This window comes from Camelina sativa, chromosome 8 (genome assembly GCF_000633955.1).
Source record: "Camelina sativa cultivar DH55 chromosome 8, Cs, whole genome shotgun sequence".
Taxonomy (NCBI): Eukaryota; Viridiplantae; Streptophyta; class Magnoliopsida; order Brassicales; family Brassicaceae; genus Camelina; species Camelina sativa.
The window spans coordinates 6,325,848-6,346,680 of record NC_025692.1 but is presented as its reverse complement, the minus strand read 5'-3'; the positions used below and the strand labels follow the sequence as shown (position 1 = coordinate 6,346,680).

The window sequence follows — 20,833 nt, the reverse complement described above, 5'->3', positions numbered from 1 at the left end:
TCGATGTCTGATAGCGCTTGGTCCTCTGGATTGTCATTCTGAATCTCGTCTGGCTGTGGAGCATCGTCAGGGTTGTCAGCAACAGGATGTCCCTCGTCATTAAGTTCCTCAATGTGTACACCCGGATTACCATGGTAGGCCGGAGCATCAATGTCATCGCCATCATCACCATCAGAGTCCGGGCCACCATTTTGAAGCAAGTATCTTCCTGAGTCGTGTGTCAACATTCCACACACTGAGCAGAAGCCTCTCAAATGTTCATAGAAGAATGTAAGCGTGGTGTTAACTCCAGGTGTGAATTGGTAGTTTCTCTGGAAACGAAGAGGCATTTCCACATTCTAGTTGATGTAGACTCTCACAAACTGAACTCTGATGGTAGTTTCTTCATCGAAATCCACCTCCATTCTTTCACCAAGGGATTCAGCAATACTATCAATGACGCCCAAGTTCAAGAATTGGAGTGGTATTCCCCGGATTTGTATCCAAAAAGGGATGAAGTTAAGAGATAGAGGATCCATTTCTGGGGTCCAGCGTTATAGCACAATCATCCAGTCTGCAAAAGACCATGGTCCCCTTCTCATTACTGTGTCCAAAGACTCTTCAGAGGGGAAGATGAATTGAAAGCGTCGCTGTTCAGCAATGCGACCACGAACAAAGCCCACCAGTCCCCATGAACGAGGGAGTGCAGAGGTTAGTTGTCGGAGATTCTGCTTGCGGGGGATCAAAGGGCGACCCATTAGACAGAACCGGTTATCATTTACTGCTTGTTGAACAATCGCTTGGGGAAGGGCAATAGGAGCATTATCGATTCCCAAATCAATGTTTTGAAGAGCACGACGTATGTTGTCAGCCATTAGGAAATAGAGAAGATAGAATCGGAGAAGGTAAAAATTTGGGGTATTCAGAAGTTGAGTTCGGGAATTCTGAAATTTGAAACCCCTAAACTGATCCTTTATATAGATCTGATTCCATCCTTTAACTGCTATATCGTGCAAAACATCCACTGCTTTGTGGAAGAGAACTGCTCGAAAATGGGAAAGAGAAAACCAACCCACTCCGGCACAAGAAACCGTCGGAATCTTCGAAAGAAGATGACACCAAAGTAACCGTTGTATCGCCCTGAAAATCGCCATTCCAGGTTCACTTCTATCATCAAATCATTATTGCCAAAAATTCTTTATTTTGTTTCAATTATATCATCTAATCATTATTGCCAAAAAAAAACACAAAAATAGTAAATGGAAGGCCAAAAAAAAAAAAAACTTTCAAAAATTTTGATTTTGAAAAAAAATCCGCAATTATCTCCTCTTTTTACAAAACTCACACAACTCGTCGGTTCTTTCTCTTCTTTCTCAATTTCTCTGATGGGTCTCTGTTTTGATCCTTCGTTACCCCAGTCCCATTCCTTCGCTTACGTTTGATCCATACATCATGTGTCAGTAAAAAATCTCCGTGTCATCATCATTGTTCGAATCTTCGCGGAAGAGAGCGAGAGAGAGAGAGAGAGAGATCGATGGGGGTCGTTTCAAGAACCATGTTCCCTGTCTGCGAAAGCTTGTGTTGCTTTTGTCCGGCTTTGCGAGCCAGATCCAGACATCCCGTGAAAAGATATAAACATCTCCTCGCTGATATCTTCCCTCGATCCCAGGTTCTTCTTGCTTCTTAATTTGCCTTTCTCTTTCCTTACATTCCCCTGTAATATATCATAGCCAAAACGTGTTTTTTATCACCCGCCCTAGTCTAGCTGTCGACAGAACACGAGTTTCACTAGGGTGAGAAGATTAGTGCAATGAAATTGTTGCACATATCTAAGTCAAGCCAATCAAGGTGGAACTTGATTTGTTTTCAGCATTGGAGAAGCTTTTTAATCCACTTTGCACATCAAGTGTTCTCCTTAAAATTTGATGATACATACTACATTGCATTCATAATATTGCAGGATGAGCAACCTAATGATCGAAAAATCGGTAAATTATGTGAATATGCTGCAAAGAACCCTCTTCGTATCCCTAAGGTTATATCCTTAACATTCTTTGATATTAATCAAATGGAGCTAACTCTTCTACAATTTTAACAAGCTATGATTCCATATACTGTTTTTTTTTATAGATTACAACCTCTCTTGAACAAAGGTGTTACAAGGAATTGAGAATGGAGCAATTCCACTCTGTAAAGATTGTAATGTCTATCTACAAGAAGCTTTTGGTTTCCTGTAACGAACAAATGTATGTTCTTGTCTCATTATTATTTCAGCATAAAGATAATATTTTGGCATTTACTAAATGAATTGTGTGTGTGTTTACAGGTCGTTGTTTGCTAGTAGCTACCTTGGTTTGATTCATATTCTTCTAGATCAAACTAGGTATGATGAGATGCGTATGTTAGGTTGTGAAGCTCTCTATGATTTTGTTACCAGTCAGGTGCATATATATAACTCTTTGTCACTTTTACTTTACCTTAATACTAAACAAAACCAGTTTTTGAAAGTATGATCATGTTCGTTAAGTTTTCCTTCTTCTTCTTCTTCCAGACAGAGGGTACCTATATGTTTAACTTAGATGGGTTGATCCCAAAAATCTGTCCTTTAGCTCATGAATTGGGAGAAGAAGAAAGGACAACAAATATGTGTGCTGCTGGTCTCCAGGCTCTCTCATCCTTGGTAGTCATATAACTCTGTTTCTTCATTCCATTTTCAACTGTTATCTCTCTAGCATTGAACATGTCTTATGATTAAGAGTTGTAAGAAAAAGTATTGATACACTCACTTTGATTTTTCACAGGTTTGGTTTATGGGAGAGTTTTCACATATATCAGTCGAATTTGACAATGTAAGTTTCCTTGGAAGCTTGTGTACGAATTCTACAATGACTTTGTTTAGTTTTGAATACTTTATCCTCTGCTTCTCTTGTTTTTTTCAGGTTGTCTCTGTTGTCTTAGAAAATTATGGAGGCCTCAGTCAGTCTTCCACTTCTACAGCCAATCAAGAAAACATGACTGCTTCTATTGATAAAGAATTGTCTCCTGCAGAAGCTGAAACAAGGATTGCTTCTTGGTCAAGAATCGTGGATGACAGAGGCAAGGCAATTGTATCTGTGTAAATCCTTCTACTCAAGCTTCATTTCTGCATGCTTCTTGTTTTGTTTTCTTTGAATATATATTCTGAATAAAAGACGACTATACAGGGAGGATGCTAAAAACCCCAAGTTTTGGTCGAGGGTTTGCCTGCATAATCTGGCAAAGTTAGCAAAAGAAGCAACAACTGTGCGACGTGTCCTCGAGTCACTCTTCCGCTATTTTGATTTCAATGAAGTTTGGTCCACCGAGAACGGTCTTGCCTTATATGTTTTGCAGGACGTTCAGTTGTTGATAGAACGATCTGGTTTGTATTGTCTCTTCATTTGGTTTTATTTGTGACATTATAGTCAGCTTGTTAGTAACTGTGAGTAATCTGATGACGACAGGGCAAAACACACATTTCCTGTTGTCCATCTTGATCAAGCATCTTGATCACAAGAACGTTCTAAAGAAGCCTAGAATGCAACTTGACATAGTTTATGTTGCTACTGCACTTGCCCAACAGACTAAAGTCCTGCCATCCGTGGCAATCATTGGTGCCTTGAGTGATATGATTAGGCATCTGAGGAAGAGCATTCATTGTTCATTAGATGATTCTAACTTGGGGAATGAGATGATTCAGTATAACCTGAAATTCGAAGCTGCGGTTGAACAATGCCTCGTGCAGTTATCCCTAAAGGTAACCTCTATTTTTATCCCCAAGAAAGCTCTGAATATACCGCTGATGGTCTCTTGACAATGTAGGTAGGAGACGCAGGTCCTATTCTTGACATAATGGCTGTCATGTTGGAAAGCATGTCAAATATTACAGTCATGGCAAGAACTCTAATCGCTGCAGTTTTTCGCACGGCACAAATTATAGCAGCTATACCAAATTTATCATATGAAAACAAGGCAAGTTGCATTTTAAAACTTGGAAGTTTCTATGTAACGCTAGGGGAATAAGAAGATAACATGGAATCTTAATTTTTTCTCAGGCTTTTCCAGATGCACTTTTCCATCAACTGCTACAAGCTATGGTGTGTGCTGACCATGAATCCAGGATGGGAGCACACCGTATATTTTCTGTTGTTCTAGTCCCGTCTTCAGTTTGTCCAAATTCAGTTCCCAAGTCTAGAAGGCCTGCTGATATGCAGAGGACATTGTCAAGAACTGTGTCTGTGTTTTCTTCTTCAGCTGCACTGTTTAGGAAACTGAAGCTGGAGTCAGATAGTTCTGTTGATGATACTGCAAAGATGGAGAGAGTTTCAACACTTAGCAGGTCAAAATCAAAATTCACAAGAGATGAAAGTTTTGATGATGAGGAGCCAAAGAACAATACTAGTTCAGTATTGAGCCGGTTAAAGTCAAGTTACAGTCGGACTCAGAGTGTGAAAAGGAACCCATCATCAACAGTATTAGATCAGAATTCTTCGGGAAGTTCACCAGAGAAACCAGTATGTTTCACATTTGGCCATAAGTAATGAATCATTAGAGTTAAGAAAATTATACCATTTTGTTATAATTTGGTTTCTCAATGACTAACTTTTTCAGGTGATACCTTTAAGATTAAGCAGCCATCAGATTTGCCTTTTGCTTTCATCGATTTGGGTGCAGTCTTTATCTCCTCACAACATGCCACAAAATTATGAAGCCATTGCTAATACTTTTAGCTTAGTTCTTCTATTTGGCCGGACTAAGGTATAGCAGTAAAATAGGTTCTCTTTTATGAATTAGTTACACTGCACTAATCTACAAGCGTTTGATAAATATATGTAGCACTCTAGCAATGAAGTCTTGGTATGGAGCTTTCAGCTAGCATTTTCTTTGCGGAATCTGTCTCTTGGAGGTATAGTCCCCTGCAGACAAACTTGTAGACCATCTCTTAATTATTTTACTAGAAACAAAGAAGATTGCTTCTACATCTTTCTTACATTAAGATTTAAGTAGATGCACACACTGTTATAAGTAAACTCTTACCTTTTTTTCACGGATTCATTTTTGTTGCCAATATTAGGACCATTGCAGCCATCAAGGCGTAGATCCCTCTTTACTCTGGCTACATCAATGATAATTTTCTCAGCAAGAGCCTTCAACATCCCTCCTCTTGTTAATAGCGCAAAAACCGCACTGCAGGAAAAAACGGTAGTCAAGAGTTTTACTAACGTTCTTGCTCTGCCTCTCTTCTATTGTACACACAGCTTGATAAAGTATATATATTGCATATCAGGTAGACCCGTTTCTTCATTTGGTGGAAGATTGCAAGCTAGATGCTGTTTTCTATGGACAAGCAGAGCAACCGGAGAAGAATTATGGGTCAAAAGAAGATGATGAAGACGCCTTACGTTCATTTGTTGCCATAGAAGAAACCACACAAAATCAACCTCGAGAGCACTACGCTTTCATGATAATGAAGTTTCTTGGAAAACTATCAGATGTACTATCAAAATCTTGATCATTTTTTTATAACTATGTTGGAGTTTGTAACTACTTACCTGTGTTTATGGTTTGATCTGCAGCAAGATTCGTCGTCTATAAAGGAGCAGCTGGTTTCAGATTTCATACCTATCGATGGTTGTCCAGTTGGAACGCAGTTGACAGAATCTCCAAAAAAAGTTTACCGTTCTGAAGAAAAAAACAACAAGCCTAGAGATAATGTATCCACCTTTTGCGCTTAATTTCTGAAATTTGAAGTTATTTATTATGCTAACATCAATCTGTTTGCGTTTACTTTCACAGGCTGAAACTCAATTGCTTATACCAGAGAATGATGCAGTGCCAAGTCCTCCAGAAGAACAGTTTAGTCTTGACACACAACCTAATGCCAAAACCGCGTTTCTTCTGAGCATCGATGAACTTCTAAGTGCAGTGAGTTCTTTTTCTTTATGGTTCTAAATGCAAACGCAAACATGTATACTGACAGAAGATGAAAACGGGTGCAGGTGTCTCAGACAACAGCACAAATGGGAAGATACTCAGTTTCTGATCCACCAGACATGACATACACAGAAATGGCAGGACATTGTGAGGCTCTTCTAATGGGGAAGCAAGAGAAGATGTCTTTCATGTCTGGAAAAAGCAACAAATTCGGCAGCAGCCAGACCAAAGAACCTACTGCTTTGCCTTGTAGTGGTGGGAATCCGTTTGTGGAGCAGAGGAGTTCGTGGGAGATGATGGGGTTGGGTGCACCAGCGTCTTCTAATGTGTGTGTCACTGAGTATCAAACCCCTCCTTTCTTCAATCCTCCTGCCTCTACTCCTTTCGACAACTTCCTTAAAGCCAAGCCGCTGGTTCCTCTTGAATAGTTTAGTTAATATTAATCCCTTTTTGATATTCTACATGTGTTCCAGTTTTTCTTCAATACTTATTATACACATTATCGAACAATTTTTTTCGTCGAGAAAAGCCAAACGGGTAAGTTGTTTGCCTAAACAATACTTTCTTTGGAGCGAATGAAGAATCAAAACATATGTAAAAAATGTTAACATATTAGCTTAGCTTCTGAATTGGTGTCAACCATTTTTGTTGGCAAAGCCGACACTTATAGAGCTTAAAATCTAAAATATGTCCAAAAAAAAACTATGTTCAGCTACAAGGATCAACGGAACAGCTACAGAGTTGTGTGTTGTGTAATAACTACAATAGACCTGCAAAGAGTTGTTCTCTTAAAGGAGTTTATAATGCTGTCATATGTTTTTTCACATGCAAAGGAGAGCGTTACAACTAGTTATAGACTTATAGACATACAACGCATATCAGAAAGATTCTTAGACCCTCAAAGCCGCTCTACAACAGACATGACCGGCAAAACAGAGACTCGAAAAGGTCTCTAGAGAGTAATGATTTTCCTGTGGAGTTGATGTGCTTCATGACCACCATGGTCATGGTCATGGAAGAGAAGGGTTAAGATACCTACCAGACACAGGACTGAACCAACCAGAAGTTTGTCGTATCGCTCCACCCAATGAAACTTGAGCTGGCTTGCACCATAGAATGATAAAGCAACCAGGGATGTCATCACCAATATGGTGCTGCCCAAATAATACCAAACATATCAGACATATGCCTTTCCCTTCTAAAATCATACCCAATTGTCCAAAGATTGACTATATACAGAGAGATGTGAGAAAAGAACAGTAGACTTATTAGTCTCACCTGAAGAGCAGAACTATGATGGCAAGAACCATCATCGACTTGGAATTTCCAACAGCGAGGAAAACAGGGAGAGTTGTTGCACAAGGAGATAAAGCAGGAACAAGGACAAGCCCAGCAACAGCCATTTTCTCCATGGGTTGGTTATGAGAGTGAGTGTGACCACCTTTACCAGCTAAAAACAGCAAGACATAGCTTCCACCAAGAAAAACAAGCAAAAGGGAAGCAAGTTTGTGAACAGTCTCTTCACCGGCAATGGTATTCGCCATTGTGATCGCTGTTATACCAAGAAGGGAAGTCGAAATGACATGCAGCACTGCTCCAAATGCAGCTGAAAATTCAGTGACACTAGAAAAGATCAGAAAAGAAGAATGTGCAACAACACCCTGACCAAACAGAAACGGAATCACTGAACCATATACAATTGGCTATTTGCTGAGTAAGGTGGCTGTCTTCAGAGGCTTTTTTCACAGTAGACGAATGTGATCCAGAGTATATGGTTGCGTGACAAACTGACAATGTTATCTCTTCATACATTGTAAATAGAGAATTGATCTAAGATCAGTAATCTTTTAAAAGCCTAATCCCAAGTCATCATTTCAATATACTCTACGCTAGTCTCACTTCAGTGTGAGACTCATCATTCATATACATAAGACACCAAATGCAACACCAATGAAGAACCTCATCACAACATATACACGTCTTTAGACCATTGAAGCAGCAGTTGAATCCATTCAATTCATGCCTTTATATTCCTAAATATCCATTTCTACCATAATCAAACAATGCCTTAGAACAACTAAAAATTTCAGAAACATCGAACACGCATGCATGAGTGTCAGAAAAAATGGAGAAATCGAAACGTAAGGAAATTAGAAATTGGGAACATACTGACGAGGAGTGTTCTAGAAAGCGTCCATTTCTGCGCACGTCCAACGATTGAGAAAGGTAACCAATGCGTCGGGATAAACGAGTGAAGGAGCGACACCGTCGCTATTCCACCGATCGTCGATAGATCCTCCGCCGAGAAAGTATCCATTCTTCTTGTACCGGAATATTTAGAAAAACACGATCCGAAAAATTGCAGTTCGATCTGAGTCTCCGATTAAGCGAAATAGATGAATCGGAAGGAGGATTTACATTTGAATCTTCTCGGATTCCATGGGGGGAAATTGCCAAGAATAATAGATCTGAGGTTCTAAGGAAGAAGAAGAAACTCGTGAAGCAAAACAGTGCACTGTGTAGGCAGCTATACCCCCAATAACCGAACAAGACCGGATAATCGGATCATCTGACGGGTCAAAGCCGGTTTGGTCGGGTTTCTAATTTTAAAATAGGAATCGGTCCACCCGAACCAAACCAGTTTTTCTTCTTTCTTAAACTAAAACAATTTGGATATACAGGAGTGATGATGCCAGCCCAACTCGGCAACCCCATTATTGTTTCTTCCCACTTGCTCACAGTTCATTTACTTGGAAAGTTTCAAAACTTGCATAAACAACTTGCAGTTTACAAGTTGAAAGTTTCAGAATTTGGAGTTTTATGATAAAGAAGCGATAACCAAAAGAACAAGACTTCTTCCTAAGCATCATGATAGATTACAAATATGTAAGTAGCTACTAGTAATCTTCTTCAATCCAAGGATCCAAATCAAGTCATCATGAGTTCCTCCACAACCGAAGGTGAAAAACAAACAACCTTCTTTATTAATCGTCTCCTTATGAATATCCACATTCAAATTTCCATTTTCTCAAGTTTTTTTAATAATTAGTCGTCTCCTTATGAATATCCATTTTCTTTGGTAATTATGCGTGCAGTTCCACCGCTTCAAACCATGGACACCGAAGAAGATGATGACTTTAAAACACAGACAGTAGAAGTTTTTGCCTCATGTTGTTCAATCTGGTTGGTATATATATATATACATATTGATTTTTGATATAATATAAACCAAAGTTACTAACTTTTGCTCCAACCTTTATAGGGATTGCTCGGGATGTGAAGGATGTTGCACTTGTCTATCAGAATGTTGTGCAATGGCTGTCGTATGTTTGCAAGTTTGTGGTTCATGCTAGGATTTTATTATGACCTCATCTCATGTTTCTTCTCCAATGTTCCCCGNCTTTTTTTTTTTTTTTTTTTTTTTTGCTAAATATGTTCCCCGTTTGTTGTTTCCATTGTCAAATGTTTTTTTTTTGTAATACAATAACAATAATGTATATTGAGTATCCTAATTTTAAATAAGAATCGGTCCAACCGAACCAAAATAAAAGCTCATTCGAAACTAAACCAATTTTTGCGTTTGATGATATATACAGTGCCGGACCAACAGAATCCAGGACCCAATACGAATTGCGAGAAAATGCATCTTAATTTCATAGTAGTGTAAAACTATAGATTAAAAACAAAACCAGTTTAAACAAAATTCTTGCTTTTAAAACAGAGTACACTTCAATCATCTTGGAAAGAGGTAACAACAACTTAGATCTTCTCAAAATAACTCTTCTTGCGTTTTTCCCTGCAAAGTCATCCATCAAACTAGTATAATCAAGATTTTTAACCATGGCTTTTTCAATCGATAACATATCTATATATATAAAGACCAAAATATATATATATATATATATATATATATAAACTAAATAATTTTTCGTGGGGCCCCTTGAAAGTGGAGGCCCCATTGGAATGTTTCATATTAATGTGCTCAAGTCTGGCACTGATCATTTATATGCCCAATCCCATTATTGTTTGATTGTTTCTTTATATAATCTACTTGGGTACAATTTACTTGGAAAGTTTCAAAACTTGCAAAGTTCAGCACAACGAAACGAATTACATTACAAGTTAAAAGTTTCAGAATTTAGAATTTTATGATGAAGAACCAATCAATAACAAAAAAAAAAGAAAGAACAGAGGACTTCCCCATTAACATCATTATAAATTGCAGTAATCCAAATCACAAAGTAATCATGAGTTCCTCCACAATCGAAGGTGAAAAACAAACAACCTTCCATTTTCTTAAGTTGTATATATATATATATATATATATATATCTTATTTTCTTTGGTAATTTTATGCCTGCAGCTCCAACGATTCAAACCATGAACTCCGAAGAAGATACTAAAACAAAGACAGCAGAAGTTTACGCCTCATGTTGTCCAAACTGGTTGGTACTATTATATATATAGGATAGAAATCAAAGTTACTTTTTTTTTTTGGCTTTAAAAATTACAAGTTACTAATGTTTGCTCCAACCTTTTATAGTGACTAGGTTTTGATATATATGGGTTTATTTGATATATTTTGATGAAAACTATATATGATTGATAACGGTAGTAAAATATTATCTTATAAAAAAATTTAAATTAGTATTAAGGACAAAGTTAAATTTCAGATACACAATTTATTGAAATATAAAAATCAGTTGTGTTATAAAATCAAATCTGATAAAAAAAATCATGAATTTAACTCGACATCCAGGCGAGACGAATTAAACTGATGACCTCACATATACTAAACCCTTTTTTTGACCACCAGAAAAACAAAACAATTTTATCATTATGAATTTAACTCATTTTCATATTTAATTGATCGCTACCACCTATGTTTTCGTGTTTTTTATTCAATGTTTTCTTATTCTTCATATTCTTTATTGTCATTTCTATTGTCAAATTTTGTGGTAATCGTCATCATTACTTTTACCGTCTAGTTCTTCGCTATACTCTTTTTCTTCTTCATCCTCGTCAAATTCTTCACTTTCTTCCACTAAAAAAAAATTTTTTAGACTACCACACAACTTGTTAATCCATCAAACTCCAAGAACAAAATCACTTCTTTTCTCATAAAAATAAAAAATAAGATAAAAAATAAAAAATTAATGAAAAAATATCAACTTATCTATAAAATCATACACAAAAATATGTTTTACAGCTCATAAGAAATAAAAATCACAAACGTATATAAATAAGATAATTTATTTTACATAAATATTTATAATATTTTAAACTTTTAAAAGGTTTCAAAATTTAAAAGGTTTCGAAATATAAATTTTGAACCTTTTAAAAAGTTTCAATATTTATAATATTTTAAATTTTAAAAATTTAAAAATTATAATATTTAAAAACTTTTCAAAAGCTAAGAACTTTTAAAAGTTTCAATATTTATAATATTTAAACTTTTAAAAGTTTAAATATTATAAATATTGAAACTTTTAAAATTTAAAAATTCTAATACTTAAAAACTTTTTAAAAGCTAAGAACTTCTAAAAGTTTCAATATTTATAATATTAAAACTTTTAAAAAATTTAAATATTATAATTTATTTTTTTGAAACTTTTTAAAGTTTTAATTTGATCAAATAAAAAACCGAATCAAACCGAATATACTTTTAATTTAAACTTGGACGCCTGATAAATCAAGCTTTTCTGCTCATTCGTTGTTAGAAGCAAATTAATCTTATTTATACTTGTTCTGAACCATTGTCTAAAAAATTTCTAGCCGATTTGGGATATTGTGCATAGTATTTTTTCCATAAATTTAAAATTTTCCTTTTTCTAAAAAATTCTGGAAATTTAAAAAATGTTAATGAATGACATGTCAAATCCTGATTGGTTGTTTAAAATAATTCTTAATATAGAAAATTCTGAAATTTTTTAAAAAATGTTAATTAGTGTAGTGTCTAATTACAATTGGAAGTTTAAAATCCTATGTGGACGCCTTTAGGAGCTTATAGCTCATACTTTTTATTAGTATAAATTGCTTGGGATGTGAAGGAGGTTGCCCATCAAAAAAATATATGGTTGTCCTATGTTTGGAAGGTTTTTGTTCGATTAAAGCATGATCAAATGGAGTTTAATCAAAGTGCATGTTTATGATCTCATGTGTTCTTCTCCAATGTTCCGTTTGTTGTTTCCATTGTAAAATGTTTTTGTAATTTGATAACAAGAATGTATTTTTAAAAACGTGTTTTTTTTCTAACTAAATGTTGTTTTATTTCTTGTTTAGAATTTAGTTGGAGTTCATCTCTAATGTTTTTAAGTAATGTTGTGTATTTCGAACCTAGTGTAATATTAATAATTTTCTTTAAGGTTGGCTCTGAGTGAGTGTTTCTTCTTCTTCTTCTTCTTCTTTTTAGGTAATTTATATGCTAAACAAGTATATATTCACCAAATGATAACAAAATTTTGATTTGGAAGTTTTTCTTTGTACTCAGGATTGTAAATGTAAGAAATAACTAGTTTTGAAAACGTAGGTTAGTATTCAAAATACACTATTTAGATTTTTATTTTTAATTACAAATTCTCTCTTTATAATCTGCTAACTAGGAGTTATCCCGTGCTTAAAGCACGTGTCAACATTTAAAAAAAAAATATAATAAGAAAAATTATTGTTATATTTCTTTAAAAAACTTATTTTGTTTGAGATCATATATTTTTTAATTGTTCTATCAATATATATATGTCTTTTTAATACTAATTATTTTAGAATATTATAGTATTTTATTTTTTGATGTATATTACAGTTTTATATTGTTTGTTTGTTGTATTTGCATCAATATTTTGTGAAATATGGAGTAGTAATCCTACTATATTAATTGGGAAGTACAAATATGAAACTAAACTTAAAATATGTAAAAACTTACATTCAATTGCCATTAGAAAAATTTAATTAAGATTAATTAATTAATTAAATAAACTATATTAATTGGGAAGTACAAATATGTAACTAACTTTAAAATGTGTAAAAAATTACATTCAATTGCCATTAGAAAAATTTAATTAAGATTAATTAATTAATTAAAAATATAAAACGCTGACAGATCAAAAATAAAAAATATAGAAAAGTAATAAAAAATTATTCAAATCAAAACTAATTTATACTTGGAAAACAATAAAAAAATAAAAACTAACAGCTAAGATTTTTTAAAATACAGATAATTATTAGTTAAAAAAAATTATTTTCACTCTCTAATAAAATTATGGACAAAAATTACTAAATATTTTTTTAAAAAAATATATACAAATCATAATTTCAAAAACTAAGACTTTATATCCAAGTAGACAATAAAATTATTTTTGGTAACTAGATTTCGAAAATTTTATAAAGATTTCAAATTATGATTCTCCTATCATCTTTCTTTTATTTTATTTACAAATTGTTTAGAATTTTCATATAATACTTATGATTAATAAAAATTCAAATCACAACATATGCAGAATTGTTTTTGCATATTTATTAATCATAATTATTATATGAAAATTCCAAACAATTTGTAAATAAAATAAAAGAAAGATGATAGGAGAATCATAATTTGAAATCTTAATAAAATCTTCGAACTCTATTTATTAAAATAATTTTATTGTATACTTGGATATAAAATCTTAATTTTGAAATTCTGATTGGTTTATATTTTTTTAAAATATTTAGTAATTTTCGTCCATAATTTTATTAGAGAGAGATTTTTTTTTAACTAAAATTATCTGTATTTTGAAACAAATCTTAGCTGTTAATTTTTATCTTTTTTTTAAGCACAAATTAGTTTTGATTTGAATATATATTTTTTTTTATTTTCTAGATTTTTTTTATCTCTCAGCGTTTTCTGTTTTTTTTTTAATTAATTATATTTATTTGATAAATTAATTTAATTTTAATCAAAATTTTCTAATGGCAATCAATGTAATTTTTTACACATTTTGAGGTTAGTTTCATATTTGTACTTCCCAATTAATATAGTAGGATTTGAAAGAAAGTTGACAAATTCTTTTTTTGGATCAATCTTAAGAAATTTACCACAATAGAAGATTAATTACCAGAAGAATGGAACTAGCCCTGGGTTTTCGGAATATTTGGTTTATTCGGCTCGGGTTAATCGGGTTTTGAGTTATTCGGTTTTTGAGAAATGTTGCCGAATTGAACCGAAAATTTAATCGGTTCGGTTTAATCGGAACTCGGCTTAATCGGGTTGGATTTGTGAATAATATAGTGTTCCGAATGTTACCGAGAACAACACTACTTCGGATCTTTTTGCACCGAAGTAGGCAAAAATATTGAGCTTAGCTCATCAATATATGTGTATGACATCATTACAGACCATATGCACCCATACATTACAAAAGAATGAACCAAAAGAAGCCTAAATAACAGTTTTAGTAGAATTGAATCAATACCAACTCATTGTTTAGAAGGTAGAAGCTATTGAATCAATACCATATCAAGGCTGTGCATGGTGCATGCTGCTGCTAATCGTTCTCAAAAACCACAAAAGAGAGCAGCTACCACTTCCGATTTCCATAGTTATGTTAATGCTGCTTTACACATCAAAAAGTACAAAAGAGCAGCCTATGATTACATGTAAACATTGAAAACAAAGAAGCCTTAGAACTTGTAATCTTATCAAGTAACAAGCCAGAACACATAGATTGAAATACTCAACTTATATAAAGAAAATTCATTTAGTTTGTGCATTCCGAGAATCTGAATTAGGAAAACAAACAAGTGTTAGAAGTAAGATGGTATGAATATATGTATATAAACAAAAATGTTATACTTACCAAGGGATTCAAAGAATGCAACATCCTCCATCATTTGTGTTATGTTTGCAACTTCATCATCAGCTTTGAAGTTGCACCTAAGCCACTGCTGAGTGAGAATCGGAACCTCAACCATATAAGGAGTTAAAGAACTCCTATATGAATCCAAGACTCGGCCACTAGTGCTAAAAACTGATTCTGAAGCAACATAGGAGACTTGAATAGCTAGAATATCCTTAGCCATTGCAGATAAGATAGGGAACTTCTGGCTGTTGCACTTCCACCATGAGAGGACATCATAAGGAAAACCTAAAGTACTCTCCACTCTAACCTCTGTCTTCTCAGTTAAGTAGATATCTAACTCACTGCAGCCTTCTACTGGTCCCTTAGATCTAACCAGCTTGTTGTACAAAGAATCAATACCCTCACATTCATCATCATCAGATAAGTCAGCTATTATAGGTGATATTGCTCAACAGGTCTGCTAAGTCTCAAACTGTATTCCGAGAACATTTGTTTCATCACACATGTAACTGAATTACTAAGCTTCCTAAACTCTATTGTATTCTTACCATAAAGTTGTTCAAAGCAAAGAGTAGCAAACTGCATCTTATTCCGGGAATCTAAAACACTAGCAACAATGACAAGAGGATTCATATTCATCAACCCATCCCAATACTTCTCAAACTTATCCCTCATAATATGAGCCTGCTTTCTAACCTCTTCATTACTGTTTCCACATCTAGTGATAAGACTTATCTCAATGTTCACTATGTGCTTATAAGCATCAGTTGAAGTCACTGATGTAGAGGCAGAAAACGTCAAAGTGCAGTTGTAAAAGATTTTCAGGAACTTGACTAACCTTGACACCTCTTCCCAATCAGAAAACATTGGTGGTCCATCACGTTTCTGTTTGGTTTTCTCATCCTCTTCATTGAAATAATCCTCATACAGCTTGTCCTCAGTCAGCATCTTCTGAAAGGCTACTCTCAACTTCAAAGCTTAAGTCAGCATAAGGTAAGTTGAATTCCATCTGGTAATGACATCCAAAGGCAAGCTGCCTCTACACACCTTTCCTATGTCACACCTAATCAATAAACAGAGAAAACAGAGAAATTAGACTAAAAGCTAAAGTGGTATGTGCTTTCAATAAAATTCAGAAGTAAATGTTTGAAGTTATCACCTGAGTGCAAAGGACTTCAGTCTTGTATACGATGATCTCATATACTTGATTGAATTCCTGATAGCAGCAATACAAGGTTTAGCCTTCTTCATTCCATCTGACACAATCAGATTGAGGATGTGAGCACAACATCTCATATGAAAGAATTCACCATTTGTGGCTAAAGCTTCTCCTCCTCCTCTCAGCCTCAACTCCTCTCTTAAAACCCTCAAAGCCTTGTCATTACCCTTAGCATTATCAACAGTCACTGAAAATACCTTCTTGATCCCCCATTCCTCTAAACAATCCAAAAGTTGTCCAACAATCGTGTCTCCTTTGTGATCAGTGATTACCTTGAAGCTCAGTATCCTTTTCTGCATTGCCCAATTCTCATCAATCCAGTGAGCAGTCACCACCATGTAGTTGACAGAAGTTGTTTGTGAAACCCATATGTCCGTGGTAAGAGAAACTCTTTGCTGCTCAACACCAAACAAGTGCTTCAACTCTTCTTTCTCTTGCAGAAACATTCCAGCTATGTCCTTAGAAGAGGTCCTTCTTGAGAAAGTCTTGTACATATGCAGCAAGTTGAAACATAAACGCTTCCACCCTTCAGATTCAACAAAGGAAAAAGGCAACTCATTCATAACAACTAGCTGATTAACATATAACCTATAAAGCTGAGGATCATACTTAATGACCCTCATATCCCCCCTCTTATCAGCACATAAAGCTGTCTGATTTTCCATCTCATTGAACTCCTTAAACTTTTTGCATCTATCTATGTGACCCTTCATCGCGCTAGTCCCTGATTGCTTTGTATCACACCCAACCTATTGCTGACAATACTTACAGAAGCAGAATTGATCATCCTCATTCCTTTGAATGAAATGTTGCCAGACCCAAGCCCTTTTAGGATACTTCTTCTTTGCCTTAGGTGGTAGACCAGAGTCTAGTTTTGCTCTTTTATTCCCAGCATTCTCAGCCTGAGCAGTCCCAACCTGACCAGTTTCTTCTATGATAACTAGTTCTTCACCATCCTTCTCAACGTAAGGTCGTAATCTTCAGCCTCCATCTGCAAAGCATAACAGTCGATTAGCATTAGAGAAGTTTAAACAAGTAAACCATCAAGAAAAGTCTACTCAATTCAATCGACTAGCAGAAACCCTAGGTTGTGGTTAATTTCATCTTAAAATTTCAAAACTAAAAACAATATGACTACATTTAACAACCTATAAGAAGAAATCAAGAAACTATAACAAAATTTCGAAAATAAATCGAATTGAAAAATTTAGGGTTTAGGTTTTTTGTTTTAAATTCGAGATTAACGAGATTATGCTACTACAAATTAACAGAAACCCAAGGGTTTTAAACCATTTCGATTATAAGAACAGAGATTGAAAAGAACCAGAGTCTACCTTTTCGATTTGGGGATTAAGGTTCACAATCTGATTATCCACCGCCGATATACTTGTTAGAAGACGAAGAAGAGCAACAAAAGAAGAGATTACGAGAAGGAGAGAAGAAACGATGAAGAAAAGTCAGTGAGTTGGAGTTTGGTGTTCACGGCGAAAGAATCGCCTTTGAGTAGCACAAGGGTTTGAGAGAGTTGGTTGCAGAGTGAATGTGATTGGGTTTAGTGTTAATAAGCTTTTATACATCGGTTAACGAAAAGCGATCGGAAATCAGATTCCGAACCCGATTAACCCGAAACCGAATTCCCAATTTTATTGCATCTGATCGGTTAACTCCCTATTCCTCTCTCGGAACCGAAATCCGGATTTGTCGGTTTATCCGGTTCAATCCGAACAAACTGAACCGAAAACCCAGGTTACTACACACATCTGAGTTTGCTTCCCAAGATTCCTAATCCGAACTTGATGAAAGACCTGAGACCTATTAGCCTATGCTCGGTTCTCTACAAAGTAATCTCGAAGATAATGGTAAAAAGGCTTCAACCCTTGCTTCCTCTTATAGTGTTAGAGAATCAGACGACCTTTGTCACTGATAGGTTGATATCTGAAAACATCTTGGTTGCCCACGAGATAGTTCACAGTCTACACACTCTTCCAGAGATCTCTTCTGATTATATGACCATCAAGTCTGACATGTCAAAAGCTTTTGACCGAGTAGAGTGGAGTTACCTCAGATCCTTGTTATTAGCTTTAGGGTTCCAAGTTAAGTGGGTTGATTGGATTATGTTTTGCGTATCCACGGTAACTTATTCAGTGCTTATCAATGATCAGCCACATGGACTCATTAAACCGCAAAGGGGACTGATTAAAGGAGATCCCTTGTCACATTTCCTTTTTGTCACTTGCCGTGAAGGTTTATCTCATTTGCTTAATAAGGCGCAATCAGCAGGTTCTGGAATAAGTCTACATGAAGATGGTCCGGTTCTCCATCATTTGCTTTTCGCCGATGACAGTCTTTTTATGTGTAAAGCCAAACCTGATCAAGCTTTGGAGTTGCAGTCCATCTTAACCACTTATGGGAAGGCCACAGGTCAAGAAATAAATCAAGCCAAATCCTCCATCTCATTTGGATCCAAGGTACCTGAAAATATCAAGGCGACTATTCAGAATGTGCTGGGAATTTTCAACGAAGGAGGAGCCGGTAAGTACTTGGGACTCCCTAAGTGCTTTAGTGGTTCAAAAGTGGAAATGTTAAGTTACATAAAATACAGGCTAAATGCCAGAGTTTCGGGTTGGCATGCCAAAACACTCTCAATGGGAGGTAAATAAATAATGATCAAATCAGTGGCACTAGCTATGCCAATCTTTGCGATGTCATGCTTCAAAATGCCGAAGACAACTTGTGCTAATCTGTCCAGTGCGATTGCAACCTATTGGTGGAGTGCCAATGACCACCAGCGCAAGATACATTGGGTTAGGTGGAAAAAAATGTGCTTACCAAAAGACTTGGGGGGTATGGGGTTCAAAGACCTTGGATTATTTAACCAAGCTCTCCTGGCCAAACAAGCGTGGAGGTTACTTCAAGAGCCAAATTGCCTCTTTTCCAAGCTTTTGAAGTCTAGATATTTCCCTAATTCCGGGTTTATTGAAGCACGGTTAGGTACAAGACATTCTTTTGGCTGGAGAAGTATCATGTTTGGTAGGGAGCTTTTATTGAAAGGTTTTTGAAGCGCTGAGTAGGGAATGGAGTATCTCTAAAAGTGTGGATGGATCCATGGGTTGAAGATGGAAAGATGAGATCTCCTTGGATAAAAAATCCCCTCATTGACATTAATCTCAATGTCAAGGAACTCATTGACTTTGAAAGACAGGACTTGGATGTTCAAAAGCTGGAATTTCATTTTCTTCCAATAGACATTGTGAAGATCTTGAAAAACAAACCTGTGGTTGATAAAGAAGATTTCTTCATGTGGAAACACACGAAAAGTGGAGAATTTTCTGTAAAATCTGCTTATTGGGTTGCTGATAATATTTTCAACCAAGAGAACCATTTTGAAGCAAACATCCAACCTTCGATTAATGATTTGAAAGCTCGGGTTTGGAAACTACATACGGATCCCAAGCTGAAAGTGTTCCTCTGGAAAGTTTTGAGTGGAGCTTTACCGGTTATCTCTAAACTCAGAAGCAGAGGTCTTCGGATGGAAGATAGATGTCAACTGTGTGGACAACAAGATGAATCAATCAACCATGTTCTCTTTCAGTGTTTCGGGGCCAGGCAAGTTTGGGCTCTATCAGATTACCCTTCTCCTGAATTCGTTTTTGACAAGGGTTCTGTTTACTCGAATCTACACCATTTACTGATAAATAGAGATAACAAGCAATGGCCATCACAGCTAAGGAAAAGTTTCCCCTGGATCATTTGGAGAATTTGGAAGAATCGTAATATCTTCCTTGTTGAAGCTAAGTCTTTCTTTATTCTTGATTCGGTTAAAAAAATTCGGGAAGATGTAGAGGAATGGTTCATTGCTCAGAGTTTGGACATAAATGGAGAGGTTGTAGCGGAGATAAAAACGGTTGTGGATCAGCAAACCACACCAATTTCTGGTTATCCGAGAAGGAATGAAATATGGAACCCCCCTCCCTTATCTTCGATTAAATGTAATGTTGGTGTGTCATAGTCGAGAAGGAACCAACTTGCAGGAGGAGCATGGGTTTTGAGAGATGAAAAAGGTGAAGTCCTCTTACACAGTCGCAGAGCTTTTACCAATGTGGCAAGCAAAGACATGTCAAGTTTTTTAGTCACCAAATGGGCCATTGAAAGTCTAATAAGTCACATATGTACCAAAGTCATTATTGCCTTTCAAGATGCGTCTCTGGTTCGTTGTGTTTTGAGACCAAAAGCTTGGCCTTCCTACAATTATGAATCAGGTGAACTGTTGAGGATTTTGGATTATGTAGATAGGTGGAACGTGGAAGTGGAGGATTCAAGAACTAACAGAGGAGCTTTTCTCATCGCTCAAAGTGAGTGTAGACTTTAATCTTATGTAGCATCAGGTCCGCCCTCTTGGTTGCATAGTGTTTTTGAAAATGAGAGAGTTTTATCCTATGCATAGTTGTTGTGTGGTTGTCTAATGGTTAGTATTTTAGACATTTTTTGGATAGAGCCATGTTCACATAAATGGTGTAGCTTAGTTTAGACAATAGTCTAATTGTGGGAGTTCTTATAGCTTTTGGAATCCACAGCTTTTGTAATCTGTTTGATATATAATCCATCAATATAATTCAGTTGACCAAAAAAAAAGAAGATTAATTACTAAAATTATTTCAAACCCAAACGTAATGAAAATAAAAAAGAAAGGTTTTAGTCTTTTAGTGGTTTTTTCCTCAGACCGTAAAAAAAAAAAAAAAAACGAAGGAAGGATGAAGAAGATCCCGGTGCTTCTGATGGGCTGTGGAGGCGTTGGTCGCCACCTTCTTCAACACATCGTCTCTTGCCGATCGCTTCACGCTGAAATGGTTCTT

General features: G+C 35.5%; 2 protein-coding genes and 1 long non-coding RNA gene across 3 annotated transcripts; 2 read left to right on the top strand and 1 right to left on the bottom strand.

Moving 5' to 3' along the window:
• LOC104706460 lies at window positions 1,290–6,560 on the top strand. The gene is made up of 18 exons (XM_010422655.2): window positions 1,290–1,648; window positions 1,940–2,014; window positions 2,110–2,225; window positions 2,306–2,420; window positions 2,531–2,659; window positions 2,781–2,828; window positions 2,919–3,094; window positions 3,183–3,379; window positions 3,462–3,754; window positions 3,820–3,969; window positions 4,053–4,511; window positions 4,609–4,755; window positions 4,834–4,903; window positions 5,072–5,199; window positions 5,285–5,491; window positions 5,574–5,711; window positions 5,794–5,922; window positions 5,997–6,560. Exons 1-18 carry the CDS (start codon window positions 1,514–1,516, stop codon window positions 6,357–6,359), a joined length of 3,075 nt encoding a protein of 1,024 aa, XP_010420957.1. The 5' UTR covers window positions 1,290–1,513; the 3' UTR covers window positions 6,360–6,560.
• Window positions 6,678–8,462, bottom strand: LOC104706459. The gene is made up of 3 exons (XM_010422654.2): window positions 8,101–8,462; window positions 7,210–7,537; window positions 6,678–7,085 (listed from the first exon to the last, which is right to left on the bottom strand). Exons 1-3 carry the CDS (start codon window positions 8,246–8,248, stop codon window positions 6,884–6,886), a joined length of 678 nt encoding a protein of 225 aa, XP_010420956.1. The 5' UTR covers window positions 8,249–8,462; the 3' UTR covers window positions 6,678–6,883.
• On the top strand, window positions 8,689–9,476 carry LOC104706458. Its single transcript, XR_754447.1, has 3 exons — window positions 8,689–8,891; window positions 9,027–9,114; window positions 9,194–9,476. It is a non-coding gene; the product is annotated as an uncharacterized LOC104706458 (long non-coding RNA).